Source organism: Drosophila bipectinata, chromosome 3R (genome assembly GCF_030179905.1).
Source record: "Drosophila bipectinata strain 14024-0381.07 chromosome 3R, DbipHiC1v2, whole genome shotgun sequence".
NCBI lineage: Eukaryota > Metazoa > Arthropoda > Insecta > Diptera > Drosophilidae > Drosophila > Drosophila bipectinata.
The window spans coordinates 8,649,263-8,671,045 of record NC_091739.1 but is presented as its reverse complement, the minus strand read 5'-3'; the positions used below and the strand labels follow the sequence as shown (position 1 = coordinate 8,671,045).

The 21,783-nt window shown below is 39.1% G+C and overlaps 4 protein-coding genes across 4 annotated transcripts; 1 reads left to right on the top strand and 3 right to left on the bottom strand.

The window, feature by feature from the left end:
* Positions 1 to 35: 35 nt before the first annotated feature.
* On the bottom strand, positions 36 to 2,794 carry LOC108128548 (UDP-glycosyltransferase UGT5-like). The gene is made up of 3 exons (XM_017246225.3): positions 2,408 to 2,794; positions 1,617 to 1,876; positions 36 to 1,556 (listed from the first exon to the last, which is right to left on the bottom strand). The coding sequence occupies exons 1-3, from the start codon at positions 2,658 to 2,660 to the stop codon at positions 483 to 485; spliced, it is 1,587 nt and encodes a 528-aa protein (XP_017101714.2). The 5' UTR covers positions 2,661 to 2,794; the 3' UTR covers positions 36 to 482.
* Positions 2,795 to 2,938: 144 nt separating this feature from the next.
* On the bottom strand, positions 2,939 to 5,219 carry Ugt302E1 (UDP-glycosyltransferase family 302 member E1). Its single transcript, XM_043211594.2, has 2 exons — positions 4,914 to 5,219; positions 2,939 to 4,805 (listed from the first exon to the last, which is right to left on the bottom strand). The coding sequence occupies exons 1-2, from the start codon at positions 5,155 to 5,157 to the stop codon at positions 3,481 to 3,483; spliced, it is 1,569 nt and encodes a 522-aa protein (XP_043067529.1). The 5' UTR covers positions 5,158 to 5,219; the 3' UTR covers positions 2,939 to 3,480.
* Positions 5,220 to 6,076: 857 nt separating this feature from the next.
* Positions 6,077 to 7,782, top strand: Ugt302K1 (UDP-glycosyltransferase family 302 member K1). Its single transcript, XM_017246263.3, has 3 exons — positions 6,077 to 6,332; positions 6,396 to 6,655; positions 6,720 to 7,782. Exons 1-3 carry the CDS (start codon positions 6,077 to 6,079, stop codon positions 7,773 to 7,775), a joined length of 1,572 nt encoding a protein of 523 aa, XP_017101752.2. The 3' UTR covers positions 7,776 to 7,782.
* A 10,489-nt stretch (positions 7,783 to 18,271) lies between these two features.
* Positions 18,272 to 21,063, bottom strand: mAcon2 (Mitochondrial aconitase 2). The gene has a single exon (XM_017246855.3). It carries the CDS (start codon positions 20,941 to 20,943, stop codon positions 18,580 to 18,582), a length of 2,364 nt encoding a protein of 787 aa, XP_017102344.2. The 5' UTR covers positions 20,944 to 21,063; the 3' UTR covers positions 18,272 to 18,579.
* Between the last annotated feature and the right edge of the window lie 720 nt (positions 21,064 to 21,783).

The following is a 21,783-nucleotide window of genomic DNA, read 5'->3' as shown; positions in this document are numbered from 1 at the left end:
AAGAAATTAAACCATTTAGAAGATTTTTTTATGCGTTTTAGGTTGATAATTTTTTTTAGAACCAGTCACTTTTACGCCCAGCAACAAACTTATCAAATTCTGCTTAGATTAAAATTAAATTTTGAAGATTTTGGCCAAGCTGCATTTCTTATCTTCCTAACAGCGGCATAGAAATTTTGTTTTTATCGCCTTCCTTAGCCACAATTAAACTTTGGGATTAGTGGAAAGTTTGTACATATATTTGGTTTCGTTAAATCATATTTTTTGGTAGTACCAACTTAAGCTAAGTTACTAAAAATATTTTCTGTTTAAAATGAATTTGATTTATTAATATCTCATCTTTTATAAAATCTACTAGCTAACAAAAAAACCTGAATAAATTGAACAGCACCAACAATAAATATACACAAATACTTATTATATATGTAGGCATCTCTATAATTGTTATAAAAGACTTTTTCTATCAATAGCCGGAAAGTCATCTAGTTTTTCTTAACTTTTGTTTTCGACTTTGGAGTTTCCTTTTTGATAAACAATTCCTGCAGCAGTCGGAAGAGAAAGCCAATCAGCTTGAACAGGCAATACAGGACGAAAATAATGCCGCCGTACAGGATCAGCATGGCATCCAGATTGTGGTACTGGACAAAGTTCAGATCCTGTGAGGCGCTCCTTAGGTACTTGGCGCCCTTATGGCGACTCACATGCTCCACCCAGAAAACAGCTCGTTCAAGAGGAGTTTCTAGCTGATCTCGATACCTGTCGGACATGTCCTGCACCTTTTTGGTGGCCAGTGGGTCGTTAAGAAGGCGTTGAATGGCCGATAAAAGGTTTGAGGCTGTCAAATCCTGGTAGTTGACCGTGACTCCATAGCCGTTTTGCTCAGCCCGAGCCATGTTCAGGAACTGATCTCCGAAAATCGGAATTCCCACGAAAGGCTTGCGGTGGTAGATGGACTCGGTCGTACTGAGGAGACCTCCGTGGGTAATGAAGGCAAGGACTTTCTCATGAGCAAGAATGTCGTCCTGCGGGAACCAGTCTGAGATAAACACATTATCGGGTTTACCGGGCAGGTTGGGATCCTCAAACTTCCAAAGCACGCGCTGTTTCAGTTGCGCGAAAGTATCGATGAGAGCCTGGCGCTTCTCCAGAGGCAGTGTTTTGCTCTTAAGGTTGGATCCCATCGAGAAGTATATGACTCCGTGCTCCGCTCCCTCGATGAACTCTTCAATGTCCTTGGGAAGGGGTTGCCTTTTCCGGTTGATGTGCATGCCGCCTACTTCGATCATGTTGGGGGAATAGGGACGTGGAAAACTAAGGGATACATGCTGGTTCAGAAGCACCAAAGCTGTGTTCTTTCTCATATCGTAGAAATTCTGCTTGTTGTTGGGGAAGAACTTCTGGTAGAGAGCCTCCTGGTGGGGCAGGTAGAAATAGTTCAAAAACAAATACTCGTAGGTGACAAAGGCAAGGTTTCCGATTCGTTCGACGAGAGACATATGGTCACTGAATTTCAGCAGGGCATGAGGAATATACGATGGTGGTGAAGGAGAGCCAACCTAAGTTGATTGTTGAGAATTATAAACTGTTCAAATGAATATCATTCAAGAAAATCTCACCAGATCCGTGTTCCAGCTGATGGCCCCAAATGTTCCCAGCCCTATTAGTGGAGCGTTGAAGTGCTCCGCCAATCCAAAGTGCGCTTCGTTGAGGAACACCTCTGATATGACGGCATCGTAGGTCTGATTAGATTTCATAAGCTCGACCACAGCGGGATCACCCAATAGAACTTCCGTAATTTCCAAGCCCATGTTGTGGAATTCAAGAATCTGTTTAATTATGGGTGCTTTTGAGGATTCCAAAAGATTGGAAATACGGCCTAGAATTTAAAATAAAGTAATGGAAAAAGTATATTAATCGTCAGAAATTACGAGTTCCTTTTATCGTATAAGCCCCTTGATTGAACTTTCTACTAACAATTTTTTTCTTTTTATAATTTACTTGATAACAAACGAGATTATAGTAAAACCAGTCGTATTTTTTTATTGACTAAGGTTATTATTGCGTAATAGTTAAATAATACATATTGGCTAGCTCTTTTAAATATATTTTTTTTAGTGTAATAAAAGTATAAAGAAATGCATTATGTCAGTTGCGATGAAAAGAAATCACTGTGTTTGCTTTAGTATAAAAGGTATAATTTCTATAAATCTAGGAATTTATTTTCGATGTAGTTTGATAATGTTCACTCTTAGTCATGATAATGCAATTATATTGCACTGACATGAATACTATATTATTTGTTTATTTTTTATTCACGTGAAAATTGTTGTCTTCTAATTTTATTTTTTCAACAAGTTCAATTTGCACCTCATATTCTTAACACACTCAATTGTCAATTAAAACTTACCCTGCATGACGTTTAAAATAGCCTTCACCGTCACATCTTTAATGTTTTTGATCGGTTTCTTCAGTTCAAAGGGCGATACCAGGGTGACCTGGTGGCCGGCACCGGCCAACCCTTTGGCCAGTGCCGATCCCACGTGGTAGTGGGAGCGTGCGGCAGTATGGAGCACCACCAGATAATTGTAGGCGGACACGCAGCTCAGCAGGCCGAGAACAAAGAGGGCCAGAAAACCTGTTCGGCCACCTGTTAGCTGCATTTTTTTGCGTTTTATAAACTTTGATTTCGATATAAATTGGAATAATTAGCCGTATCCAATTATGGAATACGATTATGTTTGTTGGCAAACTTTTTCCGTGGAGCTGCTGTTCGAACGCCGTCTGTCGACAAACTCAAAAAATTCTATAGAATTCCATGTATTTATTAGAGGAAGCCTATGATATTTTTCTGGGTGTTCCGATCTTAACCTGGCACAATACTCAGAGAGTCAGAGAGCCTATAATGGATACTTTCAGAGCGAAAAGCTTTGGATCGCCACTCTCTTATTATTTTGCCAAATCACTCCTTCACGTAGCTGCCGCTCTATCCATGCTCCATCATCGTACATCGCAAAATTTGTAAGCTCTGCACGATCATTCCTCTTTTTGTTTGGAACTCCTTATCAGTTGCGGTTCTTACGTACATTTAGTAAATTTCATAATTTTCGATTTCCTTACAAACTATATGCGAGAAAAATATGATTGCTACTGTAATTTTTTTGCATGTGCTTAATAAATTTAAGTTTTTATATTAAGAGGGTTCATATGGGTTAATCAAAACAATTATGTACATTAAGCTTTACTTTTCTTTATGCCTATAATATTTTTGTTAGCAAATTAGCACTGCACTTTTGTAGCAGATATATTTTAATAAAAACAACGTTCAATGACCTAAACCTAAATAAAATTATATACTACTACTGGTATAGGACATTAGCTTAGAATCTTTACAGGCTTTGTCTATTTGTTTTCTATTGAATAAACCTTAAAATTCTCAATTTTTGTTAATAATTATTTAATTAATAATCTTCATCCATAAGCCTACAATGCCTTGACTTTGTCCCCACCAATTTTTAACACCTTTTTTAGCAACTTGATGATTATAAATTGTACCAAAAGATACATTAACACAATTAATAAGCTAATGACAGGAAGAAACACGGCCAATACATCCAAATTATGATATTCCACAAAGCTGAGATCCTGGGAGGCACTTCTAAGATATCGTGCTCCTTTTTGTCGAGTCACGTGCTCCACCCAGTACACTGCCCTCTCTAAGGGAGTCTCTTTCTGATCACGAAATTGGTTGGATAGAGTTTTCACTCGTTCCAAGTACGTCACGTCCATGATAACACGCTCGATGGCAGACCGAAATGATGGAGCGTTTAGCTGGGCATAGTTGACTGTGATCCCATAGCCCAATTTTTCTGCCCTCGCCATATTCATGAATTGGTCACCAAAAAAGGGAATCCCCACCACTGGCTTGCCGTGGTAAATGGACTCCATGGTGCTTAATAGTCCTCCGTGGGTGATGAAGGCCACAACCTTATGATGTGCCAGAATATCGTCCTGCGGAAACCAGTTGGATATGTAAACATTGTCAGGCTTGTCGGCTAGGCTATCATTTTCGTATTTCCAAAGAACTCGATACTTTAGAACTCTTAGGGTCTCCAAAATAGCCTTTTGCTTTTCCTGAGGCAAATCCTTGCTGTTAAGGTTGGAGCCCAAGGAGAAGTAGATTACTCCATACTCGGCTCCTTCAATAAACTCCAAAATATCATTGGGCAGCGGCTTGGGAGCATTTCGATTTATATGCATGCCACCGACTTCAATCATATTTGGGGAATATGGACGAGGATTGCTCAACGAAACGTGATTATTTAGCAGCACTAGGGAGGTGCTCTTACGCATTTCATAAAAGTCTTGTTTGTTATTCGGAAAATAATTTCGGTACAACACCTCTTGTTTGGGCAGATGGATCCAATTCTGGTAAAAGTATTCATAAGCTTGGAAGCCGAGATTCTGGGCTCGTTGCCAGAAATCCATATGATCATCGAAACGAAGCAAGTTATGTGGCACATACGAGGGAGGTGAGGGTGTGCCCACCAAATCCGAAGTCCAACCAGTGGCACCCAGGGTGCTCAGGGTTATTAGCGGTGCTCCAAAGTGCTCGGCAAAGCCGTAATGGGCATCGTTCATGAAAGTCTCGCAAATGACTCCGTCGAAGGACAAATTCTTACCGAGGAGTTCTTGAACAGCTGGGTCTTTAAGGAGAGCCTCTGTCAGATCGAGTCCCATGGCATGCATAATGGGATACCTTCTAACCAATGAAAGTTTGGCGTTGTCCAAAATCCTCGCTTTATGAGCTGCAAATGTGGAATATATAAAAAATAAAACTTTTCTCTATTTTTTAGCGCTCGGCTTATCAGCAGACTATACGTGACCGATAATTAAATAAACAAAAAAATACTTGCCACCCATTACACTCAAAATTTTTGGCGTGTTCACATCGATCAGGTGCTTGTGAGGTTTTTTCTGCGGAAAGGGCGATATTATTGTCACTTCATGACCAGCACTAGTCAGCCCTTTGGCCAAAGCTTCGCCCACTGTGTGGTGTGATTTTGATCCTGTATGAAGGACCATTAGGTAGGAATAGCCACGAGCCTGGCCAGTGATTATATAAAATGCCAGTGAAAAAAATAATAATTTAAGAGACATTCTGACACTTCTTTTGATTGTTCACATCAGACTGATGAGAACTAAGTGGGATGCCTTTTTAATACTGAATAGTCTAGCTAGTGTACTATATTAAAGATAAGGAACAGATGTTTAATTAGATCAGTGATGCTTCTATTTGAAGTGGCTAAAGAATCTCAAAACTGTGGAATTTCGAAAAATATTATAAAAAATGTATAAACATGAACTTGAAAACTTGTTTTTTAAGTGTATGAAATTAATCAAATAAGCGAAACTTTTTAGTAAACAAAGTTCTTTATAGTTTTTATAAAATTTGAACTCTCTTAAAAATAAAATCTCTTAAAAATGTCTCTTAGCTACATAAAGTTTTTCTAGCGTACCGACTTCTCTTGTCTAATACTCTTAAAAGTGGTTCAAACAAGCTTTGTTTGTTTTAAATCTCTTAAGACCCGGCTTTTTCGAATTTTTATTTATCAGTTGGAATAATATTATATTTTTCTATATAACAAATATACACTATTAGTTTTAAATTAATCAAAAAAGCGGTTTCATCAACATGTTTGTGGAATAAAGACTATGTTTAAATTAACAAAAACAAGATTATTATTTCTCAAAACAATCCAACTTGTCCAAGTAAATAGGAAAACCCATTCTTTCCTACATAAAAATTGTATTTAAAAGGCAGTGTATCTTGTTAGTCTCTTAAGTGTGTTTTTAATTAAACCCACCCAATATTTTGTTTACCTACCATTTGGCTTTGGTTCTCTGCATGGTGACTCTCACGTAAATTGGAATTTCACAAGAATTTAATTTATACATATATACACATGCACGTAAACATATATATTACCCGATATCAGTATAAATTTATGTTGACCGCGGCAAACATTTTCAGTGCTAAGCAGTAACGCGCTCAGTTCGATTCTGTCAGAGGCTCTTCATGCCCCATTTCGTCAGAATGCGTATATTAACATTGCTCTTGGGGCTTGTCATTAGCTTGGGATATTCGAATGGATACCACTTCTTAATGGTCTTAAACTCTCCTGGTCGATCCCATTTCAATGTCGGACAAGCCTTAGCCAAGGGCTTAGTTAACGCCGGTCATGAAATCACAGTGGTTTCGGTATTTCCACAAAAGAAGGCTATTCCTGGTTATCACGATATAAATGTACCGAATATAATAGCTGCAATGAAGGGTAAGTAAAAATTCATAAATTTTCAAAAAAATTATATCCTTAAAAGGTGGTGTAATTTTACAGGTGACATTGCTGCCTTGTGGGATTCGATCAATAAACCTTTGACACAGAAACTCATAGATCATTATCAAATGGGTTTCCGACTCACAAGAGGTCTTTTCGTGGACCCTAACTTCCAAGACCTCATGAAGAGCAATCGCACTTATGATGCCATCATCTGTGAAACATTCTACAACGATGCCCAATACGGATTGGCGGAACATTTTAACGCTCCTCTCATAGGATTAAGTACTGGAGGAGGACTAACTTTTATCACAGATATGGTAAGTGAAATAAACAATACAATTGTTTTGTCATATTTCTCTACAATTTCTGTTCTTTTCTCAGGTTGGCTCTCCAGCTCCAGCTTCTTTCGTGCCACATATAATGTTGCCATTCAACGATCACATGTCGCTCTATGAACGTTTTGTTAATGTTGCTTTTTTGGCCTTTGAAAGGCTCTTATTGGACTACTACTACCTACCAGGACAAGAAAAGCTTTATAAAGAGTTTTTTCCAAATAATAAGCACAGCTTCTATGAAATGAGACGAAATGCTTCACTGGTTCTCATTAACCAACATGTATCTTTAAGTTTTCCACGACCCTATTCGCCCAACATGATCGAAGTAGGAGGCATGCACATTGACGGAAAGTTAAGTCCTCTTCCAGAAAAAATAGAGAGATTCCTGAATGATTCAGAACACGGAGCCATCTACTTCTCAATGGGCTCTAATCTTAAGAGTAAGGACCTGCCACCATCCAAAGTCGAGGAGATCCTAACGGCTTTCCGAGGGCTAAAACAGCATGTTCTTTGGAAATTTGAGTTGGACAATCTGCCCAACAAACCAGAAAATTTGTTTATTTCTGACTGGTTTCCACAAACCGATATACTGGCGCATCCGAAGGTGTTGGCTTTTGTGACCCACGGAGGTATGCTGAGCACCACAGAATCCATTTATCATGGCAAGCCAGTGATTGGTTTGCCGATTTTCAGCGATCAGTTCTTTAATATGGCTCATGCTGAGCAAGCTGGATACGGTATCATGTTGGACTTTAAGAATTTAAAGGCGAATGATTTCCGTGCGGCCATTGAAAGGATCGTTAGTGATGCAAATTACACAGATGTAGTTCGTGGCATGTCCTTTAGATACCGCGATCAGCAGCAAACGCCTCTGGAAAATGCCATTTATTGGGTGGAGCATGTGACCCGTCATCAAGGAGCTGCCTATCTCAAGAGTGCTGCCCAGGGGTTAAACTGGTGGCAGTACCACAATGTTGATGTGTTTTTGATTATTTTAGGGATTTTTATAACCCTAATAATGCTGCCTTTTGCAATTCTAAGACTGATGAAAATGTGTTTTGTTGTTAAAGTCAAAAAAGAAAAGAAAATTAAGCAAAATTAGATTGATAAATGATTAAAAGCGAAATAAAAAAGTTTTGTTACCATATTTTAAAATATAATTATTGTTTTTTTAATTTAAGTTACAAAGTTTTAAGAGGAAAAGGTGGTTCGATTCCATTGCACTATAGGAAATATGACCACTTTTTCTGGCCAAAAATAATATCTCAAGAACGAAACAAGATATTTAAGTTCTGATTTTTGATTTGAGTTCACATGGTCAATAGATTCAAGATTTTAAAAAAATGTGGGCGTGGCACCGCCCACTTTTTAAGAAACACATTCTAACTCAAAAACTAAGCAAGATATTTAAATTTTGATTTTTGATTTGAGTTTATATGGTCAAAAGAACTCAGAAATGAAAAAATTGTGGGCGTGGCACCGCCCCCTATTTAAAAATAACATTCTAACTGTTCGGTTTTGCACTAGTCTCACAGCTAACAGATTCACATTCAAGGTGTTGAGGTTGCCTCCTTAAATTATGAATTTCTTCGAAAGTGCATTTTTATGCATATTCATATTTCACTCATTTGAAGAAAATATAACAATCTACAACATGGACTAAATTACATTGTCCGACTCCGCCAGACTTGGTTTAAATCTCTTTTTAAAAATGTGATTTATTTCTAAAAATTTCTTATGCTAGAGTGCTTACATTTTCACTTTATTAAAAGGACAACACAAGTTTTTTGGACACTTCACATACACAAACACACAATACAAACCACTTAAAAAAGTATTCATTTCAAAACTTTTGATTTTGTCCATAAAATTTTAAGTATTCGTGTTTTTAAAATCGCACCAAAAAATCGTAAATTCTAAGCTCATGTAAATGTTAACATCAACAGCTGTTTTTAACAGCTGTTTTCTTCGCAGTGGCGCCATCTATGAAAATTTCTGGTATGCAACATTAAAAATTAATTTATTGTGAATGATATGCAGTTAAAATTATTTAAATCCTTTAACTTTCAAAAAATGGTTTTTGGCCAGAAAAAGTGGTCAAATTTCCTATAGTGCATTGTTTCATCTTTACTTCCTCTCTAAACGCTCACTGCATAAAAGTATGCTATACATAATGGTTTTCAAATTTTTCCTCATCACATCAAACAAACAATTGCTAACTTGTGAAAAGTTGGGGTATTGCCAAAAATACATTTCGCTTTTCTATTATTGGCAATGTTATCGATGCACACACGTGCCGGACGCTGATTGATTTCGCCAAGAAACGAAAAAATAATATAAGCCAAAAGTAAATGACAAAACAAAATTGGAAATGCAGACGATGAGGGACCAAAATTTAAATAAGCACTCAGGCATTAAATTAAGCAACCGCAACTAAGGTGGCACAAACTGCCAAAGGGGAAGAGCGCGGTAGAGCTTTGAAAAGGAACTGTAGCATCCTATCTGTCCACGCCCCTGCGAAGAAAAAATTGAAAGGAAACCGCTTCGAGGTGCAAAACGGTTGAAATGAAGGAAATGAAATGTCAGAAATACAAAGTTTCGCTTCAGCAACATAAGCCAAAAATATTTCGAGTGTGTTACTACACTGAAAAAAAGAAAGAAAATATATAAAAATTATCTGTAAAGAAATGTATATTACTTTTTCAAAACTGACTAAGATATCCATCGCAGTGTGTATGTGTGTGCAATGACATTGAAAAGCCACATGGAAGCAATAGAGACGTACCGAGGGAAAGAGCCAGTAAAGCAGGGAAAAATATGGAAAATATACGTATAGTGAGCCAAAAAGTTAGCTATGCACAAAAACTTTTTGATGGCGCGCTGAAAGTGAAAAGTAAATTTACGCTAAAGTCGCCGAAATGCACAGTAAAGAGAAAATAAAAATTGAGAGTTGAGTGGGTCCTTCACAAAGTCCTTCCCTTTCCATCGCCGGGAACTTGCAAAAGAATATAAAATGGCAAGAAAAAGCGAAATGAAACGGAAGTTCAAGTTGATTTGTTTGCAGGCAAAGTGTAAGTCGGTGCCCCTCATGTTGCTTCCGCCTCCATATTTTTTTTCCACCGTTTCCACTCCATGCATTGACAGCCATTTTGCGGAAGCGGAAGTTGCGTTTCAATCGCACTTCTGATGAAGTTAGCAACAACAGCAACAAAAGGAGCGCCACCAACAGATGGCTACGAGGGCAAATAAATTTAGCATAACAATGCTTGGCAAATTTATGATATTTTTCTTGTGGGTCTGTGCGTGTGCTCGTTGCGTATACGTAATATGTATGATGATGATTTTGATTCGCGTATAATACACATAAATACCAACGATTTTAAAGCCTATTTAGGTTGTTATTATTTTTGTAAAGAACTCAAAGTACAAATAATTCTTTTTTAAAATGGGATTTTTCCAAAAATAGGCTAGTCTATTATTAACATGGGTATTATTAATGTACTATTATAGGGTATTTTTATTACATATAATTTTGAGGCTTTTAAATATATAATTAAAAAAAAAAAAATTATAATTTAATGTGCGCATTTTAGAAAATCTTTTTTAAAATATGGCTTTAAATATAGGAAAATTACTTTCGTTTTATTGCATTATATTGAATAAATTCTGGCTTTTATTTATGCATGCTATGTACATATGTGTGTCTGAGTACCATAATGTCGCAGTATCGTAATTAAAAAATACACTGCGGGCCGTGGTCATTTTTTGTAACTTTTTGGCTTTTCTGATACATTACACATCTTTCTGTCCTTTGTCCACTCTATCTTTCGTCTCTTTCTTGGTCTTTCCATCTCATTCCCACTGCATATGCAGAGATTGCGCTTGGAATGACAGTTGCACTTGCACCATGACAATGCGCTCGAAATGTGGAGTGAAAGGGGCGGCCAAACGGGGGCTATGCTGCGGGGTAAATTGATTGCGATTGTTGAGTTGATTGGCAGGCGACACATACACACACTTGCACTCACCAGGACATCACACTCACACACACATACATCTATAGAGTGACTGCATGCGACACTGGCAAACAAAAGCGCCGTTTTGTGGTTTCCATTGTTTTTGCTTCTTTGTCCCCTTCAGCTTGCTCGCCTTTCTCCCAGATAGCTCCTTTTTTTGCACCCATTTATTTTTGGTTGTCGTTTAAATTAAGTTCGTTTTGTCTTGTGATTTTTGGCTTTGACTTCTTTTGATTAAAGCTTTTTATTTCTTTGAAACACATGCAATTTCGTAGATGACAGATAGTTTAGATTGAATTTAAAATTTCTATTATAAAAAGAAGTTTAATTTAATTTAATTTCTTCCATTTTCTTCTATGTTTTGGTAGTGTGTTTGTTTTTAATAAATTAACCAATTTTAATTTAGTCAAATACCCAAATGTTGCATCAACACTGTAGGCAGTGCCTTGGGTAAGAACTTTTCCTTCCTAAATGCAATTTTAAGTGCACATTTTAAGTGTATAAATTTTAATGTTTGCTTTTTACAAAATGAAATAAATTGATTCAATTTTACGGCCTTTGGCTATTGTTTAGACTTCAATATCATTACCGAAGGCGTTGAAAAGAATGATAGGAGTGGTGAGTACATTACTAATAAATATAATTTATCCTTAAAGTCGGGGCGTTGAATTTACTATTATGAATTTTCAGTTTGGAACAAAAACAAAAGCCATCAAATTAGAGTCTCGGTTCTTTGCCAAAACTTTCAAGCTGTCTCTTCTACTTCTTGGTATCCTGGTTCTGGTTCTTCTTCCATGCCCTGCAGTCATTGGTCGACAATAAAAATAAAAATGAAAAAGTAAAAATAAAAATAAGAAGAGGGCCTGCCAAGTAGCGGTTGTCTTTTTTTCAGTTTTTCTCTTTGCCTGGCTGCGCTCTTTGAAATATTAAAATTAATAATAAATGTTGACGGCATTCATTTGTTGCTGCTGCTTCACAAATATGAAAAGTCTTCATTATGGCCAACGCATTTTACGTTGTCTATTTTCCGGCGCCACCATTTCCCCTCACACACTCTTCTGGTCGTGATTTTTATTTCTCTTGGCAGTTTGTGCAGTTGCTTGTTTTTGGCCCTTACACCACTTTTCTGCTAAATTAAATTTTATTTAACTGTTATGCATGAAATTGGTTACAATTTTTATTTTTATGCTCCTTTGTCTGCACTCATACACACCCATTCGTACAAAATGGCCGCTAATTTCTTTTTAAATTATTTAACAATTTTCGACTGCCATTTGGCAGTTGGTGTTTGTGTTTGTGTTGGCGCGTTGCAAGTACAATCTAATTAAACTCGCTGGCACGGCAGCAGAAGCGGTGGAACGATAACAATGACGACGCCGATTTGTTTTATGCCAATTTACTTGGCAACATTTGTCCTTAATGCCCGAGTGCCAAAATATTTGGCTCTGCCTCTAGTTTCCGTCCAAAAGGCATAATTGGCCAAAAATACATAAATCGCTGTGAATGGATGTCTCCGTGGGATAGTTATGGACGTGTTATTTCCGCCGAAAAGTAATGGCTGTTATTTGAGAACTAAGAATAAATTTATTTTTTCTCTAATATATGATTCAATTACATTAAAATTATATAAAGACCCCCAAAGAGTGAGTCACTACAAAATTGTGGTGGAAAAGGACCGGCTCCTTGCATGGCTTCAATTGGCAATTAAAGCGAATCAACAATAATGCCGTTCTGTCTGATAATGATAATAATAGTGACGATGATAATGAGACGTCGGGCACGTATTTTCCCTTCAACAATGGAGATGTGGAAAAATTAAGAAGAGCTCGGCGAAAAAAAAGGACAAAAGACAATGACCAGGATTTTTTCTTTGGGCGCTGACATGTGGTCGTCTTGTTGTTGTTGTCATGACGTCTGATGGCAAATTAAAAAGCAAAAGCCAGTTGGAAGGAACGAGAAGGGAATAGGGAGCAACAAGAACGAATTTATGCACGACTTGCATATTAAACGTGTGTTAATTTTAGAGCAGTGCAGCCCGACTATTTCTCTTTCCACTGTGCCTCTGGAATGTTGTCATATGAAGTGACGGGCAGCGGTCAACGCCATTTTCCTTTGTTGTTAAGGAAATGGCGTCGAGAGGGATGGTGTATGTGAAGCACAGAGGGAGAACAAGAGATCTTCCTACTGAGTGGCACTCTCTCGCATGCAATTTTCCAGTTCAAAGGCTTAAAACTAAATTAAACTTTATGACTTGGCAAGGAGCAACAGGATTTGCGTCAACTACAAAAAGGATTACACGCTTTTCTCTCTCGGGATTTTGCTCGCATCCCATATGAAGAATAATGTTTTGGCTTCCCTTAAGGGGATCAATATGCTCCAGAGAGCAGGTTAACCGAAGGGATACATTTAAAAAAATATTAAATAATAAAATAAAATATATTATTAATTTAGTTTATATTGGAACTACATATATATTATATATATGGATATGTTTAATGCCAGAAAGCTAAAATCAAAGAGCTTGTTAAGCACAAACAATGCAACAAAAGTACAAATAAATGTAATGAGTCTAAGTGGCAGAAACAGAAATTGTCTGACATTTTATTGAGCAAATATTAAAAATATTACGAATCGTTGACCATTAGAAGCAGCCGTCTCACCCCAAGCACAAGCACAAATACCACTTGTGCGGATATCTGTGAATCCCTCTATCCGTATCTCTCAGACTGTCTCTGTGGATGCCTGTGTTTGTCCAGGGCTACGAATCTCCACAGATAGCCAACTTAATGTAATGACCGAAAAGAAATCCAAGCTCACAAACATTTGCACAGCTCCCAAGGTCCCTGGATTCATGGTTCTCGTTCTTGTCCTCGTGCTTTGGCTCTGGCTGGACATGTGTTTCCAATGGTTTTCCTGCTTTTCCTTGGCCTGCTCCTCGTCCTGTTTGTTCCTCCTCGTTTTTGTTTGGGCCAGCAGCTCGGGCCATTTAAAAACGCACAAAACTTGGCGCAAGGCGAAAAACAAACTTTTTCGCAACCAGAGAGAAAACTCAGCTGGGGGCAAGTTTCCGTTGCAGTTGCAGCGTTTATTTGATTTTTACACACCGATTTTGAGCTATTCTTTTATTAGATTTTTTCGTGTTGGTTTTTTCTGCTCCTCAACTGTCGGTTTCTGGTGCTGTTTTTTTGCACTTCTTTTTCTACTATTTTTTTTGCCGGTTGTGAATTTGTAAGATTTGATTTTGAAAGTGGCCAGATAAAAAGCGAGCGAACGGAGTAAAACGAATTGAAAATGGCCAAATGGTTAGAAAGATTAGAAGCTGCTAGGGGTAAATGGGTAGGGGAACTAAAGCAATTCCGCACAATTCCACTTTTCAGATGGAGTGTGACAGATAAGTTCTCGACATTGATGGCAAAGGGTTATGGGTGTCTCAAAGTTTTCAATATTGCCTGTGACAACTTTAAAGTTTAAAATTATTTAAATTAAAAAATTAAAGCCATTTTGATGAAATTGCCAACTTTAAGTCCTTAAACCTCTCCACAAAGGCAATATTTCACATTAGATTCAAAAACATAAAAATCCCAGCATCATCTTTTTAACATTCCGCAAATATCTTATGTTTAAATAGCAATATCCGAGCATAAACATAAATCTCAGAAAAAAAGCATCCTCAGACTGAGCATCTGCGGTGGAGAATTTAAAGCCATTACACTAATAAATAATCTGCCACAAATTTAGCACATTGCCATCGATTTAATACAGCTTCAGCTTCATCTGCAGGAGCCTCGACCACAGAGCATTTCGCTAAAGACACGCCCACAGACAAATCCGAATCCAAATCGCATAACCCCCCGCATTCTGCCATTCTCCGTTCACACATGTTTCATGGAGATATTTATACCGAGGGATAAGCGGGATGAAGGGGATGTGGGAGTATATAGGAGGTTTCCTCGTTGCAAAAACGAGGGCCAGGAAAAAATTCATATGTCTGCTGCTGTGGCTGCTTTCAATTGCTTTTGGGTACGTTGGGCAAGGGGACTTGAGGAGGGAATGGGACAAGCTTTGGCCATCATCGATGGCTGCTTTCAATATCTAATAATATTGCGCATACGCCACGTTGCGAGATTTCAGAGCTTCCACATTTGATGCTACTGAAGCTGTTGCTGGTTCACTTACGTCGAGTGCGTGTTGGCGCAATAATCAACAGTTACATTATGAATGCACAAACACATTGCTTACAGTCAAGGTCCACATAAAAGAACATAACCAGGTAAAAAAAAACATCTTTTACCTAAAGGATTGTACAGGTATTAGTCTGTTCAATTAGAATATTGTTTTCTTGGACTTTCGCATTTAATATTTAGTGTTTTCCCTTATATCTTGACCGCAATCGTACATTTTTATAAATATATATGTATGTTGGTTCGATATGTTCATAATGCGGATTCTAACCCCTTTGAAAGGGGGAAACACCAACCAAGGCACACACATTGACACACCAACACATATACGACACTCCATCTAAGTGATACGATAAATTCGGGATTTTCTTTGCATTATGTGCAGATTTTGCTGATTTTGGCTCTGCCACGCCCCTACTCTCGCCAGCACACTCCAATTCTTTCCCATTTTAGCTGAAAACTTTTTTAATAATAAATAAAAGTGCTTAACTTAATTCGTGCTCTTCTCTTTTGCTCTCGATCTGTGTGCACTGCGGATTTTCCGCTTGTTTTTCCTCATTTTATTTGTTTCTTTGATTTGACACGCCCCTCCTGAACTCGATGCCCACACCACACACCCCACACACAGCACACAATGTGTGGAAATAATTTTTCGATTATTGTCAAGTTTTGCTTTATTTTCCTGCCCGCTCTATTGCTCGGGATTCCTTCTATTTTTGTGTGGCATTTGTGGCTGTTTACCTCGCCAGCGGCCAAAATGCAATTTATGGTTGAGAGCGAGTTTCGTTTCGCTTCATTTTGTTTTCGTTTGATTTTTGCTTGTTTGTGTTTCTTCTTTCAAATTTTCTTTATTTTTTGTGGCTTGATTTTATTTGGGATGGTCGTGTGAGGTTATTGGCAGTTGTCATTTTTCTATGATTTACGTTTATCGTTTCGAGTCAAGCGTGTAATTTTCTTATTGCAGCTTGCAAATAGAGACCTTATCTGCAAAGGGACAGGGAATCTTATAATTTTGTGGTTTGGGAATTGTATGGAAAATTCCTTTATTATTAAATAGAGAAAATTCCTTAATATTAGATTCTTTGGATTACAAATGTGCATTAGAATTTATGCTTAGTAAATTACTCTTTTAAAAAATATTCTTTCAATGAATACAATGCAATAGAATTTGAAAAGCAATCAATCAAAGAAAATATTTTTATGAATATGTAATTGGCAACTTTCCCAAACGGCTCTAAGAATTTCTAAGGTTTAATCATTCTATCTTTCCATTTACATTTTTCCCATCATTCTTAGGTTTTACTAACGTAACTGACAAACTTGCAATTTTCAATGTGAACATCGCAAAAAATTCCAGTTCAATTGAAAAATCTATTATTACCCACCCAAGCAAAAGGAAAATGGGAAAATAAGAGTACGTGAAGATGGCTATGTATGTATGTGCTATGTATCATAAAAATAGCTTGAATGTTTCCGTTTTCAACGCTGTATATCAATGAACTCGTTTTGGATGTGTCTACGCATTGACAAAACATTTCCAAAAAGCAATTAAAATTTTAGTAAAAATAAACTAAGCAAGGAAGCGGAATAACGAGAAGAGAGGAACGAAGAAGAAAAGCAGACTGTAGGTGGGTGGAAAGGAAAGGGCGGGAGCTACGATACAATAGATGACATTAAAAATCCATACAAAAGATAAACACATTTTTCTGCTCGCTCAGGGCACCACAGACTCAGATATATCTACCGCACACACAGACCCACACAATGGCTGCAAAAATATCGAAAAGAGAAGCACGGAGAAAAGATTAAATTCACTTAAGTGCAAAGTATGCAAATGACAAACAGAGGGAGACAGAAAAAGAGAAGAGGGCCAAGAAATATATGAAGTTTTCGGCATACTACTAGAACATACACACGGAACCACATGCCTGCATTTGAAGCTAGAAATATTGTAAATTCAAATTGAAATGCATGTGTGACATTTGCCATCCACTCACACACACACGCACAAATACAAGCATATAGAGAGGGGAGGGATGGAAGAGGTAAGATCCGGCAGATACAGAGATACAAATGATAGTGGCAGAGCCAGTATACAAAGGCGGCTTGACTCCGGCCTGCCTGTTGGAGCTTCGACAAAATTGAATGCAATTTGACAAAAATCATAGTCTATAATTTGGGGCTAGCAGCCATCAGGTGACTTCTTACCGAGTGGACCATTTTCTAAAAGTTCCCCATCACATTTCTCTATGCCAGTATTATCTTCTCCAGTGTCCCATGCATCCTAACATTACGAGTTAATAATTGAACATTTTGGGTTTCAGGCAGATATGCACTGCTATCGTTTTTTGTTGTACTCGTTGATTGGGACTGTGGCTTCTTGAATTTTATAATAGGCATTCTTTGAAACTTACTATAGATTTATATCGATATAACTGATTTAAATGTTTTTAAATCAGTTAAGTTTAAAGACCGTAATATTGGATAAGGTATATTTTTTTACCTAAAAATTTTTTTACAATGCCGAAACGCACTGTATGCCCGAAGTCATGACCCCGCTCAGCAGTCAGTCAGAGACTATGCCAATATTGCCCGAAACTCCAGGCGCAGTTCACAGAGACAGAGACAGCTGCTGCTATAATGCATATAGGCATTTGCCACTTGTACTGCCCCCACAGTAGCTCTGGCACTCCATCGCTTCACTATATCGTTCAGTTTTCAATTCTTTCCTTATGTCTCTTTCCCTGGCTCCCTTTGGATTTTGTGAATGACTTTTTGGCACTAATTAAAAGTAGCAAATAATTTTGTATGCCAACTCACATACGCCCATACACGCACACACACGCAATTGGGCTGAGTGCTGCACAGAGAGAGTGGTAGAGACGGAGATAGAGAGATAGACGAGAGTGAGAAGGAAAATGCAAATATGGCACGGCCTCTGCTCCAGAGCTCCCCTTGAAAACCCTGCCCCTGAGACAATGACAATGCCTGTGACAGTTTCGGTTGGCACCGATGATAACGCCGCTTATTGTCTCTCCGCTTCCTGCCCCCCCGTCCTGCACCACTTTGCCATACCTCCCCCTCCCTCACTCACTATTATCCGGGCGTTTTGGCAAAAAAGTTTGCAGCTTAAGTCGGAAAATTTATTATTATTTTTCTGCATTGCGGACTGTGTGCAATTTTAAACGGATTTTAATTAGTTTTGAATTATTTCGGTTTTAGTTTTCGGCATTTCATTTGCCATTTTGGCATTAAAGTTTTGCCTATTATGCCAAGTATAATAGTGGTTTATGTAAACTCTACTTATTTTTGGCGTAATTATTTAAAGGACGAATTTATCTTGCAACAGACTCATGTCAGTAAAAGTAGTTACAAAACGGGAAATTGTAGAACAATTTAGAATTAAATATCTGGCAGTTTATTTTATCATGTATAGTATTTTTTTTTTCAAAGAATGTGAAAAAAGAAATAAGAACTATGAATTTCTATCTTTTACGGACTTCTACCTCCAACAAATAGCTTCATCCATGTGGCTTCTCTTGCACTTCTTGACTCGGATACGGATATTTGTGGTTCAGGCAAGATCTTGCAACTTCGTCGTAGAATCCAAAAGAAAGTACTTCGAATGTGAGAAAAACTATAAATTTCGCTAATAGAAATTCGGTCAGGAACCATGTAAATAAGTAAAAAAAAAAAGGACCATCTTCGGTTACTTCTTCTTTTCACCGCCACCCTTCCCGGCGGCCAGCTCCTTCATTAGATTCAGAGCACTGCCAGCCTTGAACCATTGGATTTGCTGGTCATTGAGGGTGTGGTTCAATTGGATTTTATCGGATCCACCATTGTTCTTGATCTCGCATTCTACCGGCTTGCCAGGAGCCAAGTCCTTAAGGTTTAGCAATGAAATTTTGCTGGTTGGTTGAATTTTGTCATAGTCTCCTGGATTGGCAAAAGTTAAGGCTAGCAAGCCTTGTTTTTTCAGATTAGTTTCGTGGATTCGGGCGAATGATTTGACAATGATGGCCACTCCGCCCAAGTGACGAGGCTCAAGCGCAGCATGTTCCCGGGAAGAGCCTTCCCCGTAGTTATCCTCTCCCACAGCGCACCACTTGATCTTGTTGGCCTTGTAGTCACGAGCCACCGCCGGGACAGCATCAAAGCTTCCCGTCTTCTGATTTTTGACCTTGTTCATTTCGTTGTTCTCGGCATTGGTGGCTCCGATGAACATGTTATTCGAAATATTATCCAAGTGACCTCTATATTTAAGCCACGGCCCGGCAGCACTTATGTGATCAGTGGTGCACTTTCCCTTGATTTTTATCAACACCAGTATGTCGATATAGTCCTTGCCATCCCATTTTTCGAAAGGTTCCAAGATCTGGAGCCGATCTGACTTCGGGTCCACATTTACCTTAATGTCATCGCCGTTTTTCGGCGGCGCTTGATATGTGTCCTCTCCTGGATCGAAACCTTTTTCGGGAAGTTCCTCGCCCTTTGGCTCCTTAAGTTTGAAGCTCTTTCCATCTTTTCCAATCAGTTCGTCTGTTAATGGATTGAAGTCCAGACGTCCGGCTATAGACAGCGCTGTCACCATTTCCGGACTGGTCACAAAACAGTGAGTAGCGGGATTGGCATCATTCCGTCCAGTAAAATTACGATTGTAGGATGTGACAATTGTATTCTTTTCACCCTTTTTCACATCCTTTCGGTCCCACTGGCCAATGCACGGACCACAGGCATTGGCCAACACAGTGCCTCCAAAATTTGAAAGTACCTCTATGATTCCGTCTCTTGCAATCGTGGCTCGGACTTGCTCCGATCCTGGGGTAACGTTAAAGGGTATGCACGCTTTCAGGCCATGAGCTATGGCATCGTTGGCAATGCTGGCACACCGACCCATATCCTCGTATGAGGAGTTCGTGCAGGAGCCAATTAACCCCACTTTAATATCCATGGGATAGCCATTCTTTTTGGAGTTCTCACCAAGCTTGCTGATAGGATGAGCCAAATCAGGAGTAAACGGCCCATTTACGAGGGGTTCCAATTTGTTCAGATCGATTTCTATATCCCTGTCATACTTGCAACCCTTGTCCGCCGTCAAAAGATCGTCCTTGAATTTTGAGGCCAAATTGGCGATATCACCGCGACCGGTGGCACACAAATACGAGATCATTCTATCATTGAATGGAAACAAAGAGGTAGTGGCTCCAATCTCGGCGCCCATGTTGGTAATAGTGGCCATGCCGGTGCAGGAAATGGACTCGACACCAGGGCCGTAGTACTCTACAATAGCTCCCGTTCCACCCTTTACAGTGAGAATCTCGGCCATCTTGAGAATCACATCCTTTGGTGACGTCCACCCGCTTATTTTACCAGTCAGATTCACACCGATCACGGTAGGACACTTGAGCTCCCAAGGAATGTTGGCCATCACATCCACGGCATCAGCACCTCCCACTCCGATGCACAGACATCCTAAGCCGCCACCATTGGGTGTATGGGAATCGGTGCCGATTAACAGAAGACCCGGAAAAGCGTAGTTCTCGAGAACAATCTGATGGATGATTCCGCTGCCGGGCTTCCAGAAACCAAGCCCATACTTGGCACAAGCGGTTGCCAGAAAGTCAAACACTTCCTTATTAATATCCTTGGCTCTTTCCAAATCCTTGACTCCCGATATTTGGGCTTCGATCAAATGGTCGCAGTGCGCAGTCGAGGGAACGGCCACTCTCTTTAAACCGGAGGAAATAAACTGCATCAAAGTCATCTGGGCAGTGGCGTCCTGTAGGGCCACACGATCGGGACGGAGTCGCAAATACGATTTTCCCCTTTCTATCTCCTGTTTGGCTGGATCATCCAGGTGCGCATACAGTATCTTTTCCGACAGCGTTAGTGGTCGCTTGAGGCGTTCTTTAACGACTCCAAGGTTCTTCATCATTTTCTCAAACGGCAGGAAAGCGTCAGGGTCAAACTTTGACATGGCCACTTTGCCGTATCGCGGACATCCTGACACGTGGAAGCTACGCATCATGGACCTCGCCAGGAATATGTATCTATGCGTTCCACGCAACATTGCTGTTTCGTGGTTAATATACAACTAATAGTTCGTTGTGAATTTTGTAAGCAATGTGATACAATTTGTTGGACTAAAATGAGCAAGAATGACTGCCACTACGATGAGAGGTAGCTATAGGTTGCTTTGATTACAAAAATGTAAGATCTAAGCAATGAAGTCTTACCTTTATTGATTATAAAAACAACATAAAATTTATCAAAATTAATATGATTGATAGTATGGCTTATCCTTTGACAATTTAATGTTGTAAGTAGCCCATATATTTGATTGTTTTTGCCACTAGATTACGTGAGCAGATTGAATGAAACCCAGCTAACTAAATGCTTCAACAAGTCTAATACCAACTATTAATTAAACAAGCTCTACCTTCGGTGGCCTCATGAGCTTATTTATTGAGTTAGCTCATTGTGCCATGCGTATTTGATGATGGCCACCAGATGCAGATATAAACTGGGAGATGGATACATGCAGTTAGATGGTTCGGGGAATGTAAAGAGGTAAGTGTACACGTCAACGGAATTGATGTTGCTAGTGAATCACAGGGACTTGTACCGGAGGCGGGCATCCTTCGATGCCATAGGCCAACTGACAGTCAACGGTCAGCCCGAGGCCTAGAGACGGGTCGACGTCAAGAACTAGCAAACTGGACGAGTGGCAAACAGAAGGATACTGGGATGCCAGGATGCAGGCCGCTACAAAAGTGTCAACTGCAAGTGAGGCGCTCCTCGGTCCGCATCCTCCTGCAATTGTGATTGTGTTTGGTTTGCTAGCGCTGGCAGCATGTCATAATGAACGATGTGGGATGTGGATGTGGGAACACGGACAACAGGCAGCGGA